This window comes from Anneissia japonica, unplaced genomic scaffold (genome assembly GCF_011630105.1).
Source record: "Anneissia japonica isolate Jap-2015-1 unplaced genomic scaffold, ASM1163010v1 scaffold3032_len512176_cov184, whole genome shotgun sequence".
Taxonomy (NCBI): domain Eukaryota; kingdom Metazoa; phylum Echinodermata; class Crinoidea; order Comatulida; family Comatulidae; genus Anneissia; species Anneissia japonica.
In genome coordinates this window covers 228014-251458 of record NW_022688691.1, presented here as the reverse complement: position 1 = coordinate 251458, position 23445 = coordinate 228014, and the positions used below count along the sequence as shown (strand labels likewise).

At 35.8% G+C, this 23445-nt stretch overlaps 4 protein-coding genes across 5 annotated transcripts; 2 read left to right on the top strand and 2 right to left on the bottom strand.

Annotated features, from left to right (window-relative positions):
* Positions 1 to 4567: 4567 nt before the first annotated feature.
* Positions 4568 to 8900, bottom strand: LOC117122740. Its single transcript, XM_033268440.1, has 3 exons — positions 8857 to 8900; positions 7283 to 8287; positions 4568 to 5571 (listed from the first exon to the last, which is right to left on the bottom strand). Exon 2 carries the CDS (start codon positions 8276 to 8278, stop codon positions 7304 to 7306), a length of 975 nt encoding a protein of 324 aa, XP_033124331.1. The 5' UTR covers positions 8279 to 8287; positions 8857 to 8900; the 3' UTR covers positions 4568 to 5571; positions 7283 to 7303.
* On the bottom strand, positions 5587 to 6732 carry LOC117122547. Its single transcript, XM_033268152.1, has one exon. The coding sequence runs from the start codon at positions 6730 to 6732 to the stop codon at positions 5719 to 5721; it is 1014 nt and encodes a 337-aa protein (XP_033124043.1). The 3' UTR covers positions 5587 to 5718.
* Positions 8901 to 10539: 1639 nt separating the features above from the next.
* On the top strand, positions 10540 to 16180 carry LOC117122745 (retinal homeobox protein Rx-A-like). Of its 2 annotated transcripts, XM_033268453.1 has the most exons (4): positions 10540 to 11240; positions 11704 to 11897; positions 12349 to 12468; positions 14943 to 16180. In XM_033268453.1, the coding sequence occupies exons 1-4, from the start codon at positions 11018 to 11020 to the stop codon at positions 15285 to 15287; spliced, it is 882 nt and encodes a 293-aa protein (XP_033124344.1). In that variant the 5' UTR covers positions 10540 to 11017; the 3' UTR covers positions 15288 to 16180. The 2 variants fall into 2 exon arrangements, with proteins under 2 accessions (XP_033124344.1, XP_033124348.1); XM_033268457.1 differs by lacking the exon at positions 12349 to 12468 and having other exon boundaries at positions 10549 to 11240.
* A 2358-nt stretch (positions 16181 to 18538) lies between these two features.
* On the top strand, positions 18539 to 19399 carry LOC117122541 (uncharacterized protein K02A2.6-like). The gene has a single exon (XM_033268139.1). The coding sequence runs from the start codon at positions 18539 to 18541 to the stop codon at positions 19397 to 19399; it is 861 nt and encodes a 286-aa protein (XP_033124030.1).
* Positions 19400 to 23445: the final 4046 nt, after the last annotated feature.

Here is a 23445-nt window from a genome sequence, read left to right as displayed (position 1 = left end):
CTAAAAATTACGTCATGCTTGTCACGGCCAGCGGTCTGCAATCGATTTGACTCACTCTTTTACAAGTCTCTAATTCGCATAAAAGTTTCTCAACATATACCGTCGCTGGTGGCGCTCTCCAAAATTAGCTAATACTAGGAAAACCTATAATTAGAGACTTGTGGCAAGTCTAGGAAACTGGATGTTCAAAATAAATCATCCCTTGAAGATTATGCAATTATACAGCCGCGTCCTAATTTAAAACACTACTTAATTGATAAGACGGATTTTGAGGGAGTTGCACTGAAGTTTAAACTCAGGTCAAATACCCAACCATTTAAATGCCAGAACGTCTAACTGGAATGAAAATAACAATATGAAATGTTTAATTTGTAATTTAAATGCAGATGAAGACATCCGTCATTTTCTCTTTGACTGCCCAGCATTACATAATGTACGTATGGAGGAAAATACTAAATTACAAGTTCATTTGGACTTAATTGGCAACCAAGCTTTATATAATGCTTATTTAAATGAATGTAATAACAAAACTTAAATACCTTTTGGGCTGCTCAAATTTTTCCCATAGCAGAGAAATTGAAGATATTTTTGATAAATGTTGTAAAAGTTACATAAAAAGGGCCTGGAAATTTCGAAATGAAATAATCAATTCCATACCCTAGTTCATATACCGCTTATTTATACAAGTACATTGTATATTTTTGTTATTTTCTGCATTACTGTTCTTCCAACTTTGGTCATTGCAATCTTTTAGCTTAATGTAAATCTGTTGTTAAGTGGGAGGGCGGATAAACGAAAATTTGGTTTTGTTCTCGTGTGGGTTAGTTGGGCCTGGAGGGTTTTGCTTTGTTTATTTTTATTTTTGCTCTAAAGGTAAGGAATTTAAATGAAAATGGGTTAATTTCTCATTGGTTGCTTTGGGGTGGGGAGTTAAGTAAGGGGTAAATGGGTGGGGTTTATTTTTAATTCTTGTTGCTCTTAGTTAAGTTGTGTTTTGTTTTAGTGGTTTTGTATATTTTGTTTTATTTTCTTGGACGCACCTCCCTTTGGAAGAGTGCCACTGATTTAAAATTGTATGTTCCGAATTAATAAATAAATAAATAAAAATACTTTTTATAATTTTTTTGTTTTTACTTATTCTTAATATCATTACCATATTGCCAAGAATTTTAATTCACAATACACACAGAAGTACGTACACATCTCATATTACCAATGTATACATAACAAAACGTGGCCGAATAGCATATTGATATGAATATCTTTACAGTGTATGGCACATATCACAAAATTAAAATGATAGCAATAATTACCATTATCATTATCATCATCATTCGTATTATCATCACTACCTAGACAGCTTAATCCATCAAACACATTGGAGCCAAGTACATTTCAACTATATACATAACAAAAAACTTAATGATTTTGACCGAATATCATATTAGGCCAAAAACAATGTTTGTTTGCCCTCCTCCTTTTTTTTGTACTTATTATAATACACATTTGAAAAACACTGAATATTTTTTACCAACATTCACATATTATGATGTTGATATAATTATGTTTATACTAAATGGAACATATCACAATAATAATAATAATAATAATAATAATAATAATAATAATAATAATAATCATAATAATAATAATAATAATAATAATAATAATAACAGCAATTTTTTTTTATCATTATCAATTCCAACTACTGTCATTAATGATTAAGTATATTTAAATAAACTCCATCAATGATACAGTCGAAGTTTTACACTGTGTAGATATCATAGAATTGTATTTCGTCACCACCATTGCGTACACTGAATGATCATATTATCTGATGACCTCATCATTGAGTAATGTGAACTGAATATCTACGAAAGTATAAATTGATTAGATTAGAATAGTTCCCGTACGTGAATTTGCTGATATATAGTTTTGATATTACAATTAAATGACTTAAAGTTTTTTCCGATTATTTTTTTTTTTTTTTGTCATTTTAAAAACACAAACAATGCTATATCACTCTTAATATTAATTTTAATACACAGCAACTTATATATGACATGTTCAAATATCCATAAGGTATTGACCTCTATACAATTGAAGAATAAATGTTCAGTATCATCAATAGTATTGCATATATCACAATAATTATTATGTGATTTCCCAGTTTTATGTAAATATTTATTAGTTGGGTATATATTATGAATGATTTTCCATGAAAGTGTTATTAATCATGCCTCTTTCGAGCAATTTGGTACCCTTTTCCATATGTATTTCCAGTTCAATTTAATATTATTAAAAAGTGATTCCCAGTATTTCTGTCATATTGGAGTGGAGACCATCTGTGTATCCAAATGTTCTCTAAATGAGCACTTATCGACTAAAGTTTTGTTAAAATATTTTTGGGAGTCAAAGTTAACATCCCAATTAAAGGTACCCTTCCAAACATTGGGGACGCTATTGTGAATAGAGTACAGCATAATTACCGTCTTCGGTTTTTTTTTTAACACATTCTATTACTTTTTGTGGAGACCGTAGTGTTCGGTCAGAGTTACAAATATCTCGAAGTTTTATAATTCCTGCTTTAATAAATCCAGTATCGAACAAAGTTTTTCCATTATACATTATGTGTTTATTGTTCCAAATGGTTTCGTTAATTGGATTGATTACTTGTTCTTTGCTAACGCATTTATTAGAATTAAACCATGTTCGGGTTAAATTGGCGTAGAAAGTTGTCATTTGGTAAATCTTTTTCTGACAGTATTTATTAATATCTGTTAATGAAGCGTTACATTTAAATAAGTTAAGACCCATAATGTTCTCATTAATATTCTGAATGTTCTGCAGAGTTTCATTTTGACCATTTGATAAGTCATTTAATTTTTGAACCAGTAATGCCTGTCAATTGTTGGCATGATTGCTCTGCTGACTCGGGGCGTTTCATCTAGCAACTACCCCTGACAGATTGTTATTGCTGGCTGGTAGCAAGCCCTATCTTCCCAGGCCTAGACATGAGAACACGGGCTGAATCCGATTCTGGCATAATAAGTACTTTTAATTTAACGGGTAGCAAATAGATTACATACAAAGCGCCTAATATCACATCCCTTATTTATGTTAAAGGATGTTCCAACCAGTTTTATTAGTGTATGCTACTTTACTAAGGTGGAATTTAGACATTAGACATTTAGGATGCGTCTCACCAGTCTTCACGACAGCACCACAAAATGACAATAAACTGATAAGCTGAATAAGTATATAATAAGCCGTTTGGTTTCCCAACCTCGAGGTCGGGGATTTGCCTTCTTGCTGCGCAACTTTTAGTGCGTCCTTTAGCAAGACCCTTTATCTGACAAGCAAGACAATTAATTGTTACGGTGGATTTGCCCGCTACTGCGCTAAGGCAGCAGCAATATGGACCCAGTGATCAGGAAACACGTAGCCAAAAGAAATAGGCGCTATATAAATACCAAATAACATTCAAAAGAGTATACACAATGTACAAGGATGAAATGTACATAGGTGTGGTATCAGTGGCGGCGCCAGTGGCTTAAGGCCCACCCCTCCCCCATCGGTTTGGGGGGGGGGTGGTTCTTAAGCCACTGTTTTCCCATCCCAGCCATTTCCGGCCATCTAAAAGTCCCAAATTAAAAAAAAAATCTTGTTTTGGGAAGGGGGACACCCCTCTCCCATACCCACCCCCGGCTCGGGGCTTCGGCCCTCAGACAACGCTGCGCACTATAGTTACATCCATAAATACTTAGCGCCCCCCCCCAGTCGGACATCTTAGCCCCCCCTCATAAATTAATAAATTTAAAAATTAAACGAGCCTTAAGATAAGGGTTAACATGAGAGGGCGCACTAGTCGCCGTGAAGCAGACATTAAATCCTTGTGTGCATGAAAACAGCGCATCCAAACAAAGGGTGGGCCACAAATAAAACCGGGAGGGCATGTTAACCCTGAAGTGCCGCTGCTGATCTGGTAGAATCGCTATCAAACTTCACCTTACAGGTAAGGCTCGTTTAATTTTTAATTTTAACAACGTTAATCATCGTTCCATAATCTGAACAGGCCTTTGAAAAGGACCTGCAGGATTCTTGTAGTTCAGATTTGGAGTGGGCAACAATAGCAGCATCATCCGCATACAGAAGCTCATGGACAAGAATTTGCTTAATCTTCTTCTAAACTTCATTCTACAAAACGTTTATAAATTACTTTTTTAATGTTTGTTTTGTAAAATTGGAAAGCATAAGGGCTGCGACACCAGGCACATAACGATGTCTTCTGCTGTTGCTTAAGGAAATATTAAACGGTCAACACAAATATACTACAACCATGGAGGTAGTCAACTTTGTTTCGCAAAATAACTTATGGGAATGTACATATGGGATTGGAGCGTCTTGGCAACACAACCAATTCTATCGATCTAGACTCCTTGATTATTTTCCCACTTGAATAAAAACATTTGTAAACTCCACTATCTGATAAACTTAAGTCTAATATCAATCGGTACCGATTTGATACACATCTAGATGTGTATAAGAGACAGTGCTGCCCGTGTGCTATGAGCAGTAAACTTGGTAGTGTCTATACCAGCAAGTCCGAGTTGTAATTTTATCCACCTGCCTACAGTACTAGCTCCAATAGGCTTAAATGGTTTGACATAAGAAAGTAACAGCTTTGAACTAAATTCATTTCTCAATAGTCGTGTACGCTCCAAGTAACTTTCCAGGGTAGCGTAAACACATAATTCTTCTTTATGATATTTCTTAAACATAACCGAGGCTGTTACTTTGCCAGGTCTATCCTGCTTAATATTTTCGGTCAAGGTAAACAAAAAATATTCCTCTGTTTTTTCCATAAACTTTGTATCGCAACCGACTAATGTTTGACATCTTTGTCCGGATGTTAAAGCCATTAGTGTAACCAACTTCATCGAAAGTTCCTTAAGCGTTAGTGCATCATGCGGTTGCATGCCTGCGATGAATTCTAGAACTATATCGACATCCCATGTTTCAGAATACCTGGGCACAGGTCGTCTACAAATGAAAACTCCTTTCATGTACCGTAATACCAAAGGGTGCTTTGTCAACTGGCATCGTGATTCCATAGAAAAATCTGCTAAGTAATTAGACAACGCCGATCTGGCTGTATTAATCGTTGAATATGACATACCTTCTCTGAAAAGGCTGTGTAAAAACTTTAAAATATACATGGGGTCGCACCAAATCAGTTTCCTTTCGTAAACAAAACGTATGCCATTTCTTGATGTAGGAATTGTATTGTTTTTGGGTCCCCCGTCGCCAGGAGCACATGATGATGTCTGTAATGTCTGTCTGAATGCCATGCTTAGCGATGGTCTGCCTGATATTTTGCATACCATTAGTCTGAGTTTTGGGCACAGTGGATGACGGGTCTGATGTTGAATTAACACATCCTTGGTTACTCGTACCCACCGTGGCGGTTCGACTAGAAGACTCAGTAACCTTGTAAACCAAACTTGAGTGTTCCACTTGGGGACCACTATAATTCCTGTTGCCTGCTCCATCATGACCTTCTGCAGACACCTAGCAACGAGACAAAAAGGAGGAAATGCATAAAAATTAGAAAAATTTGACCAATCGGCGCCAAATGCATCGATAATAGAAGCTTGCGGGTCTGGTTTCCATGATGCATAAAGCGAAACCTGTTTGTTCAGTCTGCTCGCAAACAAATCAATGTCTGGCAGCCCGAAAAAAATGTACGACTTTTTGAAAAATGCGCGGGTTTAGCAGCCATTCTAACTCGGTTTTAAAAATTCTAGATAAACGGTCAGCCTCAGCATTTTCGACACCAGGCATGTGTGCAGCCGAAAGACAAATGTGTCTATCAATAGCCCAGAGCCAAACACTTTTAGCGACCGAGTCACACGACGGGGACCTGAAACCTCCCATGCTGTTGATATACGAAACTACTGTAGTGCTATCAGACATGATTCTAATATGGACATCGTGAACCTGGCTAAACAAGGATTTGAGGGCAAACTTAACAGCTAACATTTCCACCACATTAATATGATACAAAGCTTCTTCTTTGGACCATAAACCTTGGGTATCTGAATCATTAGATTTTGCACCCCAGCCAATAAGGGAAGCATCAGTGTAAACTATACGTTGAGCTGGCCCATGATCAATTTTTCTAACAGCTAGCGGTAAGGACCTCCTCCACCATTCAATCTCAATTCTACTCTCTGCTGATAATGACATGGAACTGTCAAAATTCCCTGCGCTATTCCTTAAAGCAGCGTCCTTATCCCGAGAAAGGCATCTATAAAACAGCGGTCCATATTCAACCCCGGGAAAAGTTGCCACAAGAGTGCCGACAAAAGACACTGTGTCTCGAATGGGGAAACTGCTACCAGCGAGGACCTTATTGCACAAAACGACAATCCTGTCGGCTTTATCTTTCGTCACCGAAACAGTCATTGAGACGGAGTCTAACCGGAACCCCAAAAACTCTAACCTCTGCGTAGGTTCAAACACCGATTTAGTAGAATGAACCATAAAACCTAACTGAGAAAACAAGGTAGCTGCGCGAAATGTGGCTTCTTCACACCGAACAGCGGTGGTCTCAGTATAAAAAGAGTCATCGATATACCCAAGGCAAGAGTGCCCGTATTTACTTCGTAACGTAGCAAACACCGGTTTCAAAATTTTGGTGAAGATACGCGGACTACTCGAAATTCCCATGGGTAGTGCAGTAAACTGGTAAAGTAGGCCTCGCCAAATAAATTTAAGGAACTTCCTATGACTCGCCGAAATTGGTACCGAGTAATACGCGTCTCGCAGATCAATGGACGTCATAAAACAGGAGGGGCTCATTAACTTAATCGCAGCCTCCAGAGTATCACTGACACAAACTCATTAGATGCTGAGCTTGATACACGCATAGGTCTGTCTCTTATACACATCTATCATCCGGTACTTGCCCGGTTCCTTTTTTGGGCGGAGAAAAATAGGGGAAATAAATTCACCATACTCCGGACTGGAGCGCTCAACAATCTGTTTGGCTAGGAAATTAGCGATCTCAGCATCAATTGCTGCTCAGTGGGGGAAAATTTAGCTTCGGGATGAAGATTATAACCCATTTGAAAAGGCATAGAATCAAACTCGATTGTACAATAGCGAATGCATGACAAAATAAATGAGTCAGAGGTAATATTATTCCATCGATCTAGGCAAAATCTCAATTGACCAGCTACAAAAGGTGTCTGATTACTAACTAACAAGCCAATCTTACCCATATAACCAACCTCTTTTCCTAGTCTCGGCTCCTCTTCACTTGCGGCGCAGCTGACCGCCCCTGAGTGGTTCGTAGTTGGGAGCCTCGTCCGCCTAAAAAACCTCGATAGTTCGACTTGAACTGCGAACCTTGTCGACTTCCATAACGCCTAGCTCCTGAATATGGCTGGTATCCCCTGACACGTGCTCTCCTGCTCGTTGCTACTCTTTCGCCTACTCTATTGGCCTTAGATAAGTCGTCGATTTGCTTAGAAATGTCGTCCCCGAAGAGATCTTTCGTGATTGGAGTCGATGGTCCACATAATGCTGCAAACCGTGTATTCAGATCTGGTTTGAGCATTTCGCGTCGTTTTAAATTCAACTCACGATTAGCCGCCAACGAAAGTACAAGTGAATGAGCAAGTGTGGTCCTCATCTCTCCCGACGACTCTTGGCATGCTCGTAGTAAAGCATACATGGAGCTCATAGATAGGGTCTGTGCTTTTTGCAAACCAACATCCACCGCCTTGGATCCCGGCTTCATCTGTCCCCAGATTGGTAGATTTATCCTTGGCGTCACCAAACTCTCACAATTCTGAGGCCTTGGGTATTTAGTCACAAGCTCGGCCAACTTTTCCTTAGGTAGTTTACCGCCAATGAGGTCAGAGACAATAGCAGCCAGTTTAACGTCGACAGCCGGTCCTGTAGGGTCAGCAGTACTGAACTCAGCAGCCAAGTCTGAAAACCCCCTGTGTTGGTCTACCTCAGGAATTTGGTCTCGTTCCTTTGCATAATCATCGATATTTTGCACTGCCTGAGCGGCTGGAAACTCATCTTCCAGGTCTGTGTGATCGTCATCGTCACTCCTGATCTCTTCTCTCGCATAGAGGAGGTCTTTAACATTGCGCATAATATCATTTTTCATGTCCGTCACCATGCTTGACATAGAACTAACTAACTCGTCCTTGAGTGTAGCAGAACTACTTAACGGTGTCTCGTTTGGCTCAGTCATCATAATAACAGTCTGGAAAAAAGGAATATAATTTAAAAAAAATGATATACTATCGATACCTAACCACTATGGACTATACCAAACCATAACGTCTGTGGCTCAACACGGCTCCTCAAATCATACCCGTAACCAATCCACTAAAGCCCACATGCCATACATATTTGTAGCTAGATAGGCCCCTGTATGCTCATGACGCCACAAAAATGTTACGTCAGATCCTATTGTTATATTAGGGCTATATTACGGAGACAAACAGCTTGCTCTCCGAGCACGTTTTAAGAAATTAATGGTAGTTAATCATTATGTGCACTTTACTACCAAGTAAATAGTCAAGAAGCTGACATAATTCCTTCTTGAATTTGTGCAGTAGGGAAACAAACAGCTTTCTTTCCCTCTCTCAAGCGCGACCGATAGTACACACCTGGAGCAAAATACACTAGTCACTTCCATAAGTAGGCCTACAGCGAAACGTGCCCAAACCTGGGTCACAGTGACTGAAAAATCCTCAAACTAAACATTAATATAGACCTACAATTCTAATAATACCCTAAAGGTAAACTAATAAGGTAAAACCTATTTACCAAAAATCTTGAACGAACAACACACACACACACACACGTCTGGACTTCACGGGTTCTAGTAACGTTATGCTTCACAGCGACTAGTGCGCCCTCTCATGTTGGCCCTGAAGTAGCAGAGCTGCTGATATGGTAGAATATATCCAGAGCCGCCATTGTGTGGTATACACCTGGCCCGGCACAAGTAGATAATAGCATAATGACAATCTGGTAGAGGGCGTGGTTTTGTCTAACATGTTTCCATTGGTCTGAAGTAAAGTTCTTAATTTTACTTCTTTCTTATTTGTGCAAAAACATATTAATCAAGGTAAATAGTACTTTGGTATACTGTCAATCAGTAAATAATGCAAAAGATCTCATTCAGGTACAATAACAATATAATAATAATTATACCCAGAATCGGTGAAAATAAAGTGAGGTGACGTGTGACAATACATAGAAGAGCATGGCGTATCGGAGTTGTTACAATACATGGTAAAATCAGCGACAATTATCGGCATTTACTACTGAATGTGAGTGGAAGGCATTGGAGTTCATTCAACAGGTGTAGTAGTAAGGTTGAATTTTTTGAAGATGGTCGTGTGTTTATCTTGCACGACCATCTTCTCTTTTTTTGGACACGGCCACAGTTTGGGGGAAGAGTTAACCATGATTATTGTAATACACTCCAGTAGAACATACTTGAAGCGTACAATTTGTGACAAACATGTAGTGTGATAGCCGAGCATATGAATAGGCTAAAGGAAAACACGCGAACACAATCAGAGCGTAAGCAGCTTTTAAAAGTGGACAGCGTGACGTAGTGGCATGAATCACAAACCGTGTCAATCTCAAATGGACACGCCATCAAAGCGATGTCACAACAAATTTTTATTATTTTTATTTTGGCCTGATAATAATAATTACAATGTTTGGCTGCCTAAAATGAATAGGAAAGCTTCAGTAATAAACAAGGATTGTCCCAACACTGCGCAATGCAACTCTTGGAGATACAGGCCATTTTTGTGTATTCCGCTAATTTTTTTTTCTACATAACCAACTTCAAATTCTCGTACCTAATGTGCTCTTTTATACCTTCGCACATTCTCAACACTGAAGGACCTTACCTTTAGAATTTTACTTATAAACAACATTTATTATACGACCTGTATTGCTTTTTCATAGAAGCTTGTTATTGACCAATTCTTACCTTAGTGGTTACAGGATGCATAATATCATGCAAACTATCTCATTTCCTGGTACATTACAATATAACACGCCATATAAATTCATGAATATATTATGCACACAATTTCATGCAGTTATATAACATCTTAAAATACATACAAACTCAATAAATGTACAATAAAAAGTTTATAAAAATTAAATGCATTCAGATCTATTTAGTGTTTCCCGTTTGATAATTTACCTTTAAAATGTTATTTATAAACAACATTTATGAAACGACCGCTATTGGTTTTTCATTGAAGTTTGTTATTTACTAATTCTTACCTTATTTGTTACAGAAAGCAGTGAGTTTTATGAAGATGGCCTCCTCTCAAGTTGTTAATGTGTCGGTCATACTTTTGCTTTGCAATGATTTAATGATGTACTGTTGACTACCTATCATTACATGGTCAGGAAGACAGTTCCATTTTTCAGTTACACTTGTTTTAAAAAATTGTCTCCGAAATGTTATGTCCGGTTTTAAAAATCATACATGCATGTCCAGGAGTATAATACAAGTGACGTTGTTCGGTTATATTACAAATTAATACAAAACGAATAAAACATTTAAAGTTACTATATCTAAATGTCTGTATGAAAATATAGATTCATATTTCTAATTACAAAAAAAATGAATTATGTAAAAGAAAATTTTATGTTCAGTTCCATACACCTACGTTATGCTGCTAGCTATTTTAAAGTGCAATGTGGTGACGTGTAAATTCATCTCATAAACCGATTTTATTATATTATTATATTATATAGTTGTGCAGTAGTGTGTTTTTTGCTACTTGTGTGCAAACAACGCCTTCTCTGTGATTGGCCATTTGTAATTTGCTATAGTTGAGAATTGAGCAGGCACCATTCAGTTTAATATACTCTGATGTTAGTTAAGTTGCATCACTTAAACTAACACTTGACGAAATCTTCAAGATTTATACGGTATACCAAAAGCAACATGTCAAACGTTGGTTACGAGGCTAAAGATATATCTGATATATGCTTATCAACCAAGGTTCCTCTTTCCTACTCTATTGAATCTATACTAGGATCTAAAAAAAAACCGCAGATCAAAATCCTGCCGTTACCACCACCACCACCTCTAATTCGTGTCGATTGTCAACCAGAATATATTAAGAAAGAAACACTACTGGGTTGTCAAGAAAACCAAGAAAAAACAGGTAATACAAGTTATATATACTTTTTGATATTATGTTATACTTTAGATTTATATTATTTTTATTTAAAATTGTTTCGAATAATTTGTTGTAAGGAACAACAATAACTGTACAAGTTTAAAAAATTTACTATAATTACACATCGTCATCACATTTACTATAATTGTCATTATCCTGCCTGTTTCATTGAAATTACCTAAAGAATTACTTCTATCTTCATTGTTTCTAATAATGATAATATAATAATAATATTAGCAATGAGGATGATAAAATATATATATACTGTCTCTTATACACATCTAGATGTGTATAAGAGACAGGTATGTTATAGAATTCTATAGAAACTAGTGCTTCTNNNTATATGTGTGTGTGTGTGTGTGTGTGTATGTATGTGCGTATATGTATGTGTATATACATTATAGCGAATTCTTTCACTTGTCTTTTTACGCTCCATATATTATTGTAGGCCGTGATATCGAGCATGAACACATCGACAGAAATTCACCTCCAAAATTAAGCAATATTCGACGTTCACGCAGAAGGTTTACCACGTACCAGCTTGTTCAACTCAAAAAGACGTTCGAAAAAACTTGGTATCCAGACAAAGCGATACGCGAAGCACTTGCGCTAAATTTCGGTGTAAGCGAATATCGTGTTCAGGTACGAATATTATAATACATTTTTAAAGAACTATCTTCATTAAAACCCACAGCTAAGAACTTTTAGCTGGCCTTGGCATTGATTGTGGCAATTTAGTTGTTGTTCTCAGGATTCTTCTTATAGATAGATCTATTTTTATATGGTACACACCAGCTAATTAATTATACGCTACCTAATTTATTTCTCATTAAATATGACAGGCAGCATTTTAAGACTAATATAGGTTATTGAGTACGAGCATTTGTTCACGCAGTGAGCTGCTTAAGACGGCTGCTATTTTGCGATTAAGAAAGCTTGATTTTCATGTTGGACCATGACAAACCATTTTGCATATGTCATTCAGATCCATTAATCTGTTTGTTAGATATTCAGGTCTGGAACACTTTAAATGACCCCTCAAATTTATACCTGAATTTTGATTGTTTCCTTCTTTTTTACATGGTCAAAGTAGCGTAGTTTTCTTTTGGTGATTAGTTCTGAGATGGCTTATTTTATACCCAGTGCTGTGTTTCTTATTCTGTCAAGACGAGTGACTCCTTCTTGTAGGTTTTGCAGGCAGGTAATTTCAAATGTAAGTAATCGATTTTCTTTCCTTTTGAGTTTCTTTGCACCGACAATAAGATGGAGAGAATAATTGTACTACAGCTCTACTTATGTTATCTGTTAAATTCTTTTAATTACCAGATTTCCTATTTTTGGTTTTTATATCTGGTGTACATGATTCTTGTGAGATTGTGCCCCCCAGGTAACTTCTGACCTTCTACCAGCTGTGATATGAAGGTCAATTCTCTGCTTGCTGATAGCAAGATCTTTTTTGGCAATGTTTATCTTCAGACCAAAATTCAAGCTACATTCTTCATTCAATCAACTAGTGTTTGTACATATTTTTCGCATTCGGTCATTAGTATAGAGGGTTGTTGATTATTTTGTCCTGTTTATTTGTAAAGTGGATCATGAAGATGTTGAATGGGGCAATATCACGTATCTTACTACTACAGTGCTTACAACCCAATCAGACAGATTGACCTTTAGTTACACTGCACACATGACTGCTCGTATAAGGAATTGAAATAGTCATATTATTTTATCTGGGTATCCAAAGAACTGCATTGCTTTCAACAGTCCTTCTTGCCACACAGAGTCAAAACAGTAGAGAGTATTCTGGTTTTCTAAGTATTTTCTGCTATGTGGCGTAGTGTTAAAATCTGGTCGACTGTAGATCTCCCTGCTCTAAATCTGGCCATTTCCTCCCATAGAATATCCTCTGTTTTCTTCAGAATCCGACGTTGCAGTGTAAGTATAAACACTTTACCCAAGTGGTTAAGCACCCCGGTAGATTCAACAATCCAGATTGTCTTTTTCTTATGTGAGTGTTTTAATGGCTCTCCCTAGTCATCTAGGACGGTTTCGTCTCTCCATAGTTTTGTTTATGAAGAATGTCAATACTTGCCTGTCAAGAAGCTTCAGTTCCTCATCAGTTATACAGTAATTAATTATTATGATATGCATAATTTCATTGACATATTCTTAGTCATTGACCACTCCAATTTCTTGAAAATAGGAGACGCTAGACCACCAAGGAATGTAACTTACTACTGTACTAGCCAGGCATTCGGACGCTTGAAGTTGGCAGGAGCATTCATCATCGACATATTATCTAATCTTGCTCCAAGATTGCTGCAAAACTTAATCCAGTGTATACTAATAATTAGGTTAACTTGGTAGTTATTTATCCAAATACATAAACTAAATTATTTATTCGATGCAACAAAGTGAGGTTTGTGTTCTTTTATGTAGACTTCTCTGACCTGCATATACGAAATGTATTCCATGTTTCTGTTGTTATTAATTAAAAGTGATTAGATTTCAAATTTAGTGAGAGCGCGTTGTAATCCATAGCTACGTTAGAGCAAATCTAATGTCAATCTAAAATTATTTTTTTAGCAAAGAGTTTATTTGATAACATTAGGAATGTTTTACTATGTATTTTTAAAAGTAACTGCAACATTGTTTTTACCTGTGTAAATGTCCTTTATATGCAGTAAAAATGAAGCAGTGTATATTATATTTTCCCATACCTATTTCAAATACCTAGTGATTTGTAAACAAAATAAAAACAATAATTTCTTTCTTTTTTGACCTTCTACTCTTCTTTTTCCTCCTCTTTTCTATTTGTATTAATTGAAAGCAAACAACTTATTTAAATATATACGAAGACTGCAACTTTCAAATAACATTACTGTTACTATTACCCTTAAAATGCATCAATGACACATAATAACATGATGACAGCGGTGAAAACAACTCTTTGTGGAGGTAGAAATAAATAAGGAAATAAGGGCAGATATTGATCATGTAAGTCAAGGGAATTAAACGGTGAAGAAGAAAGGCATAAATAAATATGTGTAAGTGAATTAGAACAAAATAGTTAATTTTGAAGCCGATTATTACATTGTATATGAAGCATGTTTCTGATTTTTCGTTGGTAATACATTTTTCGGGAACATATTATCTGGAAAGAGCCCTTGTTAATTAAATAATTATAGTAGTTGTTTAACGTTTTGATTTTTGTCCGTTACCAAATGTTCATTTACGTGTGTTTTTGTTCAATGCCATACGATTTCTCATATTTTATTGGATATTTATATCGTGAGTTCTCGTATTACTGACATGTGATATTCCAGACATCAGATACTGTTTTATTCTATGTTACTGTTTTATTCTTGTTAGCAATATGCTAGCTTGGTGGAATCGCGACTGGGTATGATGAGTATGGCGTGTTGTATGTTCATTTAATGACTGGAGGTCTATCGTTCGTCGTAGATTTCCATTCTTTCTAGCACATATATCTATGCCGTGACACAAAGAAAAATAGTCACTAACATGGACGGGTTCAGTTACACCTTAAAATGTATATCTTTTATCAGTATGAATTTACATATTTCATAAAAGTTCAAACAGTTTATTATTTTATGTGTTCTCCCTTTGTTTATAATTATTTATAATAATTGCAATGATCCTTTGACCTATATTTAAATTTTGCAGGTGTGGTTTCAAAACCGACGTGCCAAGTGGAGGAAGATGGATAAAATCATATTTCATAAAAGTTCAAACATCTTTTTATTAAGTAATAAAGAAGTGAACCAGCCTTTAATAGATAACCGACCATTTACCCACACATACTCTTCCTGGAAGCAGTGGAAATTTAATCTGTCTGTGGATGCAAAACCCTTTGTGACGCCATATCTGTTTCTCAACAGCGTTTTAATGCCTTCACATCCCGGAGTCTTTGCAACCAATCCCTGCCCACAGATATCATTTGTTAAACCAATAATCCCAGCTTTACGTCATAGAGAGACGTGCTCCATAGATTGTGTTCTCCAGAAGTGACTGATATTTAAAGAAATCTCTTTTATATTTAAAAAAAATTGTTAAAAGGGAAAATAACATAGGAATAATACCTTTTTGATATCTATGTTCTTGTGCTTATGTATGTATATAAAACTAAACAAGCAAAGCTCTTCTATAAAGTGAGTTTATATCTTACACATTTGAACAATTTCCTTAAATAAAACCAGTATGCATACTTTATTGGTTTCCAAAACATAGTGATTACATCACCATTATACATAACCTGTATGAAGAAATAATGAGTGATCGTGATTATGCTTTTCATTTTACATTAGTGTTGCTATTTTTTCACATAAACTTAAAAAGTACGGTATTAGAGGCATTCCACTTTAACTTATAAAAAGCTACCTTACCAATCGTAATCGGTTTACCACTGTCAGAGGTGTTGTTTACTCTTTCTCTCACCAAGTTCATTAAAGTAATTGCATTATTTTCAATCAACAAAATTATATCAAAATTAAGGACGATTTATTTATTGATAACATCATAATAATTCGTGTAAATTAAACTAAAACCTTAGGTTTAATTATTGACTACATACTATCTTGGAAACCGCATGTTATCTAGGTATCCAACATAATTGCATGCAATATTGGTATGCTAAACAAGCTTAAACATTATTTTCCATCTGAAATTCTATTGACCTTATATAATACTTTAATATTACCTTATATTTCGTATTGCAATATTGCATGGGGTATTACTTCGAAATAGTATGTCCCTGAACCAGCTAATAGACAAACATTGATTAATATTCCGTCTTTAATAATGAGCCCTTCAGATATACTCAGGTGATTATTACAGAGCACAAACTAAACATATGTTTACCATTTTAATGTTTTAAATATATATGATTTAAATAACAATTTAAATTGCTGTTTTTTATTTATCGCTTATTGTTTAATGCTATACCATCCCACACCAGGAATCATTATACATCCAAACATCATCAATATAATACAAAATACAAGATACTCTACTAACACTTTTACTTCTAGTACTCCGTCCACATCAGATACTAGGCGTTTTCTGTTCTCTTTTGGGACCAATATTTCTGATGTCTTGAAAAATAAGCATACATTGATTAGTTTTAAATAACATCTGAATTATTCAAGATCACTTTTATTTCAAATATTAAAAATATATACAATAAATAAAATATAAAATATGCATAAATTGAGATTTTCTAAAAAGTAAAAGGAAACATATAAATACTCCCTAGACATGTGGAATATCTATTTAAAAAACAATAATACACGCAAGAGAGGTGCAAAGCCCAAACAATGACAAAAAGAAAACAGACAGGAAAACACAGAACACGAGAGAACAGACACAGACGTCACCAATAAATTGCACATTTAGCCTCTAGGAAGGTATTCCTGCTGGCACTACAATATTAAGCCAAAAAATCTGTAAATTTAAATGTTAAGTAAGGGAGGATCGGTCCAAGTGGGTTCATCTTTGTGGTAGAAAATGCTGAAAGAAGTGATTATTGCAAGTTTGGAGATTGTTTGATATCCTTAAATGGTAGCGGCCAATTGCAGAGAAAGTGAATTCTTTTCATCCGATTTTTATTTTCATGGGAGATGACCTCCCGTGAACCGATTTCAATGGCAAGCAGAATAGCAGTGTGTCCAAAGTCTCGAATGTGGTTAATCAGCGGAAATCACTGGCCTTAGCGATGCCCGTATCAAATGAGGCAGAGAGTTCGATAAGTGTCAATGATTTGGATTTAAGAAAGTATAATCATATGTCAGGGATGAGGTTGGTAGTGGTGCATTCCATGGGGACCGTTGATGGATGAGGGACATTCGAGGCACCGGAAATGATGTCGCAACCGTCAGGGGCGTAAAAAAAACATTATTGTTGCGCCAAGTATATCTCCCTTGGTCAAGTGAAGGGTCTTCTCAGCAAGGGCAGTTATTTGAAATCCAATTTCCCCACCCGGCGAGGTTCACCTGAGTATTGAAGAGAAATTTAAGAATGCCAAAATGGCAGATTGTAACAGATAGATTGCCAATGGGTGCATTGGTCTTCAGGAAACGCAAGTTCATAAAACCGTCCCTGGACCAAGAGAGTATTTACGTGGTTATCCAAACATTTATGAACCTCTGCCTTCAGGGTATTTCTTACCTTGGCTTTTGCCTTTGTGGAGGGGTAAATTATGATGTTCAGCCAAGGAATTTTTAGTTTTCAAATCGGTTGACAAGAGAGATCTTCTTCCAGTTCCCTTCTCTTTTGACCCTCAGATCAAGGCACAGATTTACTACCGCACCAAACTTAATTCTGGAAGAGAGATTGGCAGTGAGATGGCATTCTGTGTAAAGTTTAGAAATGTTAGGAATGTCCAATCCCTTGGGCATGTGAACAAAAGCCATAGTAGCACATCTAGGCATGTCAAACCAGAATTTGACGAACCTATTGGACAGGGCATCACGTTTTCAAGCTGGGTAAATGTGATATCATTCACTGTAAAAATTGAATCGTAAATTCGGCAGGAAATACTGTGAATAAACTTTCAACTTGAATTCCGGTATAATAAGAGAATCATTTATTTTGTTGATACCCTGTCCAATAAGATCACACATGTAATGAAATACATCAGCATCGGTGTAGTATATTAGGGCAACATTTATCAGAACACGTTCTCGCTATGTGAGAGTAGCTGAACGTGCACAGAACGTATGTACCGATTGTGTTGAATAAACGGTTTGATTGTATGTTGCGTGTAATAGTCGTTCATTGTCTATACTCTAAACAAGGACGAGGATGGGCAAATCGAAATGACAAGATGCCACCGCCGTACGCACAACTGATATGTAAGAAGAGTAAACAAACTTGGAATTGTCATAGGTGTGGTAAGAGTGGACATGAACCTTCGATATTTAGATATAAAAATTACAAATGTAATTTTTGCGGTAAAAATGGGCATTTTAGTGCTGTATGCCGCCTAAATTCTAGTGGAGGTAAACCATCATATTATGTTGATGAAGAATCCCATGCTCATTCAGGTAGTGATTCGTTGGGTATGTTTTCATTACATAACCCAGGTTCTAAAACCATGAGAATATCAATGAGTGTTAATGAGAAAATGGTTATGTTTGAAGTAGATACAGGTTCTGCGAAAACAATAATTCCAAAACAATTCTATGCAAGTCACTTTGCTGACATTCCATTGAATATGTATGATGAAACATTTGAGAACATATTCAGGGGATAAATTACCAGTAATGGGTGTGTTTGAAACTAAGATAAGTTATAACAATCAAACTGCCATATTGCTTATTGTAGTAGCAGATGTACTGAATCAGCCACCAATTTTGGGTCGAAATTGGATGGAGGTAATTAGATTAGATTGGCTGTCGATATTTAAGGTTCGATGCCAGGGTGACCAAGTAGGGTTGAGTGAAATATGTGATAAGCACTCAGTCATTTTTAAGGATGGTCTTGGCACCATGACAAATCATAAGGCAAAGTTATCTGTTAAAAGAAATGCGGAACCAAAATTCTGCAGACCAAGGCCAGTTCCAGATGCATTAAAGCCAGCTATTGATGCTAAGTTAGATGAGTTGATTGCTCAAGGTATATTGGTACCAGTTAATCATGCAGAGTGGGCAACCCCTTGTGTAATTGTACCCAAAGCAGATAATTCTGTGCGCATATGTGGGGATTATAAGGTGACCATTAATCAGTATTTGGGTGTAGAGAAATATCCCCTTCCTACACCACAGGATCTATTTGCCACATTGGCAGGTGGAAAATATTTTACAACCTTAGACTTAAGTCAAGCATACCAACAAATGGTCGTAGATGAAGACTCAAGGAAGTTATTAAGTATAAATACCCACAAGGGTTTATTTCATTATACACGCCTACCATACCGGATAGCCAGTGCTCCGAGCATATTCCAGAATGCTATGGAACAAATCTCACAGGGCCTAGAAGGCGTGATTTGTTATTTCGATGATATTTTAATCTCTGTAATTGATGAAAAACAGCACTTGGAACGCCTGGAAGCTGTACTGTCCCGATTGGAGACGTATGGACTGAGGTTAAAGAAATCAAAATGTAAATTTATGGTAATGGCATAGCACCAACGCCTGAGAAAGTGAGAGCCATTAAGGAAGCGCCAAAACCATATAATTTTCAAGAACTTCGTTCATTTTTGGGTATGCTTCAATACTATGGGAAGTTCATTCCTGATTTAGCGACCTTGATTCATCCACTGAATGACCTATTGCGAGCACATTCCCCGTTTAAATGGACTAAAGAGTGTAACGACGCGTTTCAAGCAGCAAAAGATAAGCTACATTCAGATACAATTTTAACGCATTATGATGTGAATAAACCGCTTAGACTTGCCTGTGACGCTTCGCAATACGGTCTGGGTGCCGTACTATCGCGTATTATGCCAGACGGCTCTGAGCGTCCCATCGCATTCACATCGCGAACTCTAACTGATAGCGAAAAGAAGTATGCGCATCCTCAGAAAGAAGCACTATCACTCGTATTTGGTGTAACGAAATACCACAAATATCTTTACGGGAGAACATTTACACTCATTACCGACCATAAGCCTCTGTTGACAATTTTGCGACCAAAGACCGGTGTACCGACATTAGCAGCCGCTAGACTACAGCGATGGGCAGTTATCCTGTCAGCTTACAGATATATTATTATATTTAGAAGTACAGGTGAACATTTAAAGTACGCAGAGACGAATTATCAGTAGAATGCGGCGTACTGTTATGGGGGTTAAGAGTGTTGATCCTCAGAAGCTACAAATGCGTGTGCTTAATGAATTACACAGTGAACACCAAGGCATGTGTAAAATGAAAGCTTTGTCCAGAGGGTATTCAGTTTATTAGTCTATGGTGAGTTCTATATTTCTTAAAATGAGGCAAAAGTCATCTGCAAACGGAGTAGTGATAATGTTAGTGCCGTTAACTCGTAACCAAAGGAGACCTCAAATTGGATGGAATGAATGAGTGGTTGAAACAGAACAAAAATATATTAGGTGACACTGGGTTTCCCTGGAAGATGCCTTTAGACAATTTGAAAGGTTCAAGGGCCAATCTCTTGTATTAACCTTGCCAGAGAGGTTTGTGTAGAGATTCTTAATGAGAGTGATGAAGAAGGGAAAGAGGAACGCTTCCAAAGGCATCAAACCAGGTGATGTGGACGGTTTTGCATTTGGTTTTGACATGCCTGAATTTCATGAAAAACCGTGTTATGATCAACCTATCCATTAATGCCATGCGAAAAAAGAGATTTCTGAATATTAGGATTGATAAGTGAATTTTCCTGCTGGGAATGGTAATAATAATAATAGGCCTAATAATAATAATAATAATAATAATAATAATAATAATAATAATAACGTAATGAAAACTTGGAGACATCTGCTCACTGCATATGAATTTGTACGCGCTCTTTAGTAGCGCGCTGGCATAAATTGATAAAACTGCTCTAAAAAAACCTGGAAACACCCTTTTTTACAGCCTTTTCTACCATAACTTTGGAACTGCTGATCAGATAAATTTCCTCCTTTTTTTTAAAATAAAAAATCTATCTTTCACCTTTCTAATGAGATGAAATGAAACGAGATAGATTTATGTTTTATCCTGTCACTTTTCGATTAAAAGTAGGCAACTGCATTGGATTTCTAGCGTAGAAAGCAGATTTTTTACCTTTTGCCTACGTTTTATAGTCCTTATCCGAAAAGACCTGTTCTACCACCAGAACCATAGGCGAGTGTGCCGTTCGAACCAGCGCATATATTATGGCCGTAGCTTGCAGCGCCCCTGCTAATAATAATGATAAATAATAATAATAATAATAATAATAATAATAATAATAATAATAATAATAATTATTATTATTATTATTATTATTATTATTATTATTATTATTATTATTATTATTATTTATTAATTAATATGATAATATGATAATGATTATGATAATAATAATAATAATAATAATAATAATGATAATATGATAATGATAATGATGATGATGATGATGATGATGATGATGATGTATTCTTCAAGTCTTTGAGCCAAGAAATGATGACAAACCTTCCCAGTACGTGACGTAAGAGCAATCATGCGAAAATTAACTGGAGTGTCGGTGTCTCCTTTTTTTTGTAAATAAGTTTAATATTGCTTTCAGTTCATAAAAATACAGGTGCTCCGGATCAACTTGGCTGAGACGTCGAGGAAAAAAGTTCGCGTCCGGGCCAGTTGCAGATTTATTTTTACTTTTCAAGATATTTTTTACATCTTCAGGTTTGATTGGATCCATATTAAAAGACAGTTGTTCGGGTTGCTTCCGGAGATCAAGCATCCAAAAGTAATTTATTCTTAATAATAATGAGATATGAGTATCAGTTGAATAATTGTTTTTCTTACAGTAGTCATCAGCAGTGATCTATTTTCAGAAGGTAGGACTTTTGGCTTCAAAATAAAGAGTAACATTGAGCAGATCCTTGCTAAATTTCCAAAATTTGGCCTTGTATTTGTTTTTTCAAAGTGTGTTGTTCTGTTTCTGACTGGAGTTATTTTACTTTTGCAAGTATACAATTACTTTGTATCTATAGATTAGATAAAGCTTAAGTGGTAACGGTCATTTTTTGAACTTTTTTTTTTAAAAGGTGGCTACGTTAAAAGACTGTGAGTTGTTCTTGCAGAACTTTTTTAGCCTCCTTATTTCAATTACTGTATATTATACTGCATCTTTTTTGTTAATTGTATGGAAATTAAGTATATTTAATTTAATGGTTCAAAAGTAGCATATTGGCTATCCTTTTGTCCAACAAAGTGATAGATTGCATTTAGTTAAAATGACCTTGCTATCAACAAAAGCTTTTGATTGAATTGAACTTCACTCAAATCTCCATTTGTCTAAATAATGGTTTCCTATTTTGCAATGTATGACACACAATGACTAGAGCCTCTCTTGATAAACCAACCAATGAGTCCTAGAATTGTTAATACTCCATGCTTGTTTTACCTCGTAAGTATCTTTGTCTAAGATGTGTGTAATGTCTAAACTATGCTAATTACTCAGTTGAACAATTAGCGACATCACGCTGGTTTTTGGAATGGCAAGCCTCATACGAAGAAGATGTGCTTTATTTTTCCCCATACGATACAACTTTTATAGTATGTCTGCTTGCCTTTAGACAATAGCACAGCTTTTTGTTATTCTGTATATAATTATTTTATCTCGTCTCTCTGTGACATTTTACTGCACCTGACGAAGCATGGCAAGCATAGTGCTTGCCGAATCGTGTGTAATACACAATTTAAATTATTCTATAAAGTGCTACCAGTATTTTTTCTTTTATACGTCTTCCAGATTAACGTGTAAATATTTAATATTTGTGTTAAGACAACCTCTTTGTTTATCTATGTCCTATTCTGTATTTAATGTTTGTCAAGTGGAATAGTAGAAAATCATTTATTCAATCACAACTGGGAAATGTTTAGTTGTACTGCTTTATTGGTTTGTCTGTACATATTATCAACAGAGCAAAACGAACCCCTACATTCTATCGAAAAAGACATTAAAAATGATTGATTTAATTACAGATTACTTCACATATTGAATAAAAAATATAATATGAAACACAAAGTGCAATAAAACGATAAAAATGACATGATTTATGTACACATGGGTATCAATTATTTCCGTTTTTTGTATAAGAGTTTACATAACATATTTTATTTTATTTTGTTTTTTTTTTTAATGCGGGGATTCAACTATCCTTTATCTGAAAAGTATTTCAAATCACGACAGCCCTTATAAAAAATAATGTAAAATATAGATTTGTTGGACTGTAGTATAGTTGTATTTTGACTTATGGTTCTAGAATCTGTGTCACGCTGTGGGATTCGAAGGTATAGCATACCGATTCTTGGTGCAATCCTTGGTGCAATCCTATGAGGCGCCAAATTTACTTTAATTATTTATAATTATTATATACCTATAATTCATTATTTAATACAGAATTCAACATTTTTTTTCATTATAATTATACATATAATTAGTATTAATGTACTTATATGTATATAGTTTTTGTTAAGGCACCAAATGTACTTTTCCACTACACACACATCCATATATACATATA